Below are 4859 nucleotides of genomic sequence, written 5' to 3'. Positions count from 1 at the left end.
ACAATCAACTGACTGTCGGCCAGCTCTGGGGACAATGCCAGAGCCAGTTCAAGCCCCAGTGCAGTCCCAGGGCCAGACAACAATCAATTGATGGTTGGGCTCCCAACTTCCAACTTGTCAGTGAAGCAGGAGCCCAGGATCATGACCTTGGGCTCACCTGCACTGGCAAGTAAAACACATTTAGGATCTGAACTCCAATCCCAAAACTGCATGTTCTATACCATGTAGGCATGGCAGGAGAGGTGGTTGTTGGAACTGGGGATCAGATGCCATCACACCTTTAAATGAACATCTGTGAGCAGCCTCAGTTTATGTCCCTAACCAAGCTTCACATTCTCATACACCAGCAGAATAATTCTATGATCAAGTTGTAAATAGGAAAAGAAATATTACTCTTCTGAAAAGTTTCCAACTGAAAGGCTGCTTTCTTACTTACATGGGATATGTCTACATTGACAAATCCATCCTTAGACTGGCTCGTTAATGCTAACCCACCAACCATGGTAACTCCTGACTTGGTTTAACACTGGCTGGCCCTCCAAGCTTCCTGGAGAATCAGATCTTGAGGCAGAGATGATCTCTGCAGCTAACTCTTGCACTGTGTTCTTAACCCAAGGTAGATGATGGAAGCACAATAAGTAGAAGGGTGGCCCTCTGGCACCCCACTTCCTCTCTACTGCCCGTAACAGAAGGAAAGACAAGCAGACTCAGTTTGAGTTTCCTGTCGTGCTACAGTAGAGCCTTTTAAGGAATCAGTCTCTTCATTACTTGTCTTTCCTTCTGTGCTTCAGATGTGCAGAGCAGCAAGGTAATTGGAGACAAGGAGGGGATACTATTTGTAGCTTTAGATAGTTAAGAATGCCCCTTGGAGTCATCCCAAATACAGGTACAGAGCTAGGCATGAAAATACTTCTTTTGTTAGGCAGCTTTTGCAAAAACAAACTATCATAATCTACATTTGAGGCCCATGTTGATTTAAAAATCACCTTAAATGTACATTTCAACTCAATTACCATACGTTTTGCAAAGATCAAAATTTTTTATTCTTTGATTTCTCAAAAAAAAAAAAAAAGAAAAGAAAACTGTGAGCCCCACTACCTTCTGAGTAAATCCCACAGAAGGTGGTTTTATCTCTGAGTTCAAGAGCCTAGTTAATCCTTTTATCTGCTTCATAACTAAGCAGCAGCAAGGGAACTTGGTTAGATACCTGAGCAGAATCCCAGGGTCATGTTCAGTCTCTCAGTTCTCGCTTTTTAAATTTAGTTTTATAGCACCAAATATTATATGATGCTTCAAAGCAGCTATTTTAATGAGAAACAACATCCCAAAATGGCAATATCAACAAGTCTACTTTTTAATGAATTCTAATAAAAATATTTTTTGCCTTTGCCAATTTTCTGAACTTTCTTTTAATCTGTCTTTTGCTCAATACTGATAATACAGAAACAGCATACATATACCTACATGACATAATACAGTGCCACATGGAAACACCTGAGTTAGTTCTGAAAAAATTTGCACAGGTACTAGAAGCAGTATAGCTGTGTTAATATTTGGGTACTCAGCAAGGCTAATTTGCCCAGGTAGAGGGCCATACTGCGCACAGTACCTGAACTAGCTGGCTTAGAGTTAGCTTGTAGTATCTCAGAACAGCACTCGTTGTGTAGCCATGCACATGTCCCTGAAAGCAGCAGTGTCATTTCTCAGAAATAAACACCATAAAGCCATTATTTGCACAGCAAAGACAAGCTGACCCAAGTGATCATCTTGCCCTAGTTCCCTTTAAAATAACCTCATAATAAGCAGATATGGAGGAGTGGAAGTTCTGTGCACTTAGAAAAATAATGTCATCTTGCCTCCTTCTTCAAAGAGTCTTATTTACACAAGCACATGCAACAGCTTGCTAAGATGCAAGTCAAATTCTGGATGACAGCAGCTAAATTTCCTAAAAGGTTACCATGAGCAGCATGATTCTTCTGGGGCACTGGTTTGACTCATATAATACCACCAATTACCAGAAGATCTTCATAGATAAGTATGTTGCCTCTCTTTTTCAGCCAATTACAGAAAAGAAAACAGGAACAAAACTTCCCTAAAAACCTTATTCTGTACATCTGCCTCACCAATGCAGACCCCATTCTGCCCCTCTCACTGCCACCAAATAGTACGTTAAGTTATTCCATGAAGCAGTTGCACTAATTTGAGTACTACTTTACTGTTCAAACAAGTTCAGGGGATTCTTGATCTTTAAGCCACAGCTCAAGATAAATAAGGGAGAAAAAGTGTTTGAAGAAACCTTGATTGTCTTATGCTATGAGAATCATCTACTTATAGGGTCCACACGTGTCAATTAAGTTAATGGCAAACTGTGCGGTTTCAGTTGGCAGTAGGCCAATGGCCAGTTTTAATTTTTAAAAACAAGTTAAAAATAATACAATTATACAATATAAGCAACTTAAATAATGATTTCTAGATACTTTAAACGTCTAAACTGTCAATAGAGGCAACTTCTTTACTTAGCATGGTTTATACAGCTCCGTGCCTTGCTCAAAACTTATCAAAACCCAAGAACAAAAGTTAGAAAGGCAACATCTCAGGGACTAGACACTTGTTTACATTAAAAGCAGAGCCACTTTAGCTGAGCCTTGTAATTTAAAGGCGTCTCGGAACAGTAATTTTTACAGCCTGATCAGCAATGGAGACAAAGTCATGTAACCCAGAAAGAACCAGACACACTGATTTATTAAATAACGAATGTTCACTTGTCAGACTGAAGAAACAATGCACTCTTTACAACACTTCCCTGAAAACTACTGCATGCGTGTGTGCACGCGTAAAGTGAGAAAAAGGAGCATGGTTACCAAAGAGTCATTAAACCAGCAGATAATTTATCTGCCGGACCGAGGAAAGCTAAGGGAAATGAGCCAAAAATTTAAAAAAGGGGAAAGCCTAAGAGTTCTAAGCTTAGAAGCAGCTGATGTTATGGCACTAAGCAAAGATGAGCCAGAGATTATATACAATACAAAAAAAAAAGCTTTTAATTATATTTAGATAAATAAAAAAGATCTTCAAAATGTTCCCCAGAATTTTCCACATTAAGCTGAGGACTGATAGACTTTGTCAAGTTTCATTTATTTTAATAAATTTGCATTCTTGTGTAAAGCACTGAATGAACAAAACCATTTCCATTTAGCAATATGATCAAAGTAAGCGGGGGAGTAGAAAGTAGGTGTGTGCAGAAAGAGGGCTGTATTCGATTTGGATTCAGCTTTAGCCCGATTCAGGGTACAGTGATTCAATTCGTTAATTTGGGTCACTGTCCCGATTCAAATCTGGCAGAATGTGAAGATTCGATGCTGATTCAGAGAATCAGTGATTTGGCCATAGACACAGCTTTAAATGTTTTTTCTACATATCTCAAGGTACCAGGTGTGGCTCATGAATGTTGAGATGGTGGGGCGGATGAAGCATCCCACAAGAGCACGAAGGGGTCCACCACCGAGCACATGGGGGACCCCCCCCATGCCCACCCAGCTCAGCTATCAGCCATGGGGGGCCCCAGATACCCCCCCAGACCCAAGAGGCACCAGTCACTGAGTAGGGGGCAGGGGTCCCCCGCACGCCCTACAAGCTGCAAGTGGACCAAAAGTGCTTCTGGTCTACTTCTGGGTCTGCTGCCAAGCGCACGGGATTCCCCCCCCGCGCTCCCATGGGACGCTCCATCTGCCCCATTGTCTCAGTGTTCGTGAGTCACCTGGTACCTTGAGGTATGTAGAAAAAACATTTAAAGCTGGGTCTACGTCCGAATCACTGAAGCTCTCCGAATCGATTCAGAGGGTTCCAATTCAATTCACAGAGATTAAAAGGTCTCTTGATTCAATTTGGATTCAGAGATTTGGCCGCTGAATGAAGCCAAATCTCCACTGAATCAAATCAGTGACCGAAGTTTCACACAGCCCTAGTAGAAAGCACAGCATATAGTGCTGTTACTAGGTAATAGTTCCAGCTTTCAGTGTAACAGCGGTCATTTCCATTATAATGCTCACCTTTAATAGTTTCCTCCACAACTTGTGCTACATGATCTATTTGTTGAACCTAGAAAAAATACCAGAAAACAAATCAATAAACAGGGTGTAAACATCTAAACATATTAAAAGATTCTTGTCTTACGTTTCATTCAGGTGTAGGTAATGCTTTTGGTTTATTTATTTGCAATGTTTCTATGTATTGGTTTGTCCTTGGAAAAGTGCAGAGCATTGTTCGTGTATCCTTCAACTTAGTTTCAGTTTCATAGCAGTAAAAAAAAAAAAATACCTCCTTTGGGGGGAGGGAGGGGGAAGGATTCATGACTTGTTTTAAGCAATTTTAGGTTCTATAGCAACATTATTATACAAGCTATTTTGTAGCTCTAGCAAGCTAAGTTAGGAGAGGTGTAGTAATTATTTGGATAAGCTCAGATCTCCTCATTACTACAGCACTAATGCTGTGGCACGATCTTAGGGACTCAATGGTCTACACTGCCTCTTGCCTTGTGTGATACTCAAGATTGCTACAAAAATCAAAGCCCTGCCCATCCTCTCCCATTTTGCATGCTCTGAGGATGCCTCTTCCCACAGCCACTCAAGCAAACCAGAGACAGTCCTCAGGCATAACAGCAAAAGCATGTCTCCACAGCAACCTCACTACCTCAATGTCCAGGTTTGGACCTGCAGAATGAGACAGAACAGGTACCAGTTTTTTAGTACCAGTCCAGAGAGCACCATGAGGGTAGCAGATGCATATACTGGGTTGTTTTGAGTAGTGTTTCTCAAGTTGGGGAATGTATATCTCTGGTAGCATGTGAAAAAACTCTGCTGGGT

At 41.1% G+C, this 4859-nt stretch overlaps 1 protein-coding gene across 3 annotated transcripts in view; it reads right to left on the bottom strand.

Annotated features, from left to right (window-relative positions):
- Positions 1-4859, bottom strand: part of CDKAL1 (CDK5 regulatory subunit associated protein 1 like 1) — an 877582-nt gene that overhangs the window by 610260 nt on the left and 262463 nt on the right. For all 3 annotated transcript variants that reach the window (XM_019523432.1, XM_019523416.1, XM_019523423.1), the window contains one exon: positions 4047-4095. In XM_019523432.1, the coding sequence (XP_019378977.1) occupies positions 4047-4095 (49 nt within the window). The remainder of the gene's footprint in view (positions 1-4046; positions 4096-4859) is intronic.

This window comes from Gavialis gangeticus, unplaced genomic scaffold, assembly GCF_001723915.1.
Source record: "Gavialis gangeticus isolate Ggan-Ray unplaced genomic scaffold, GavGan_comp1, whole genome shotgun sequence".
In the NCBI taxonomy this organism is placed as follows: domain Eukaryota; kingdom Metazoa; phylum Chordata; order Crocodylia; family Gavialidae; genus Gavialis; species Gavialis gangeticus.
The sequence above is the reverse complement of the archived record's forward strand: the minus strand, read 5'-3'. Positions and strand labels throughout refer to the sequence as shown.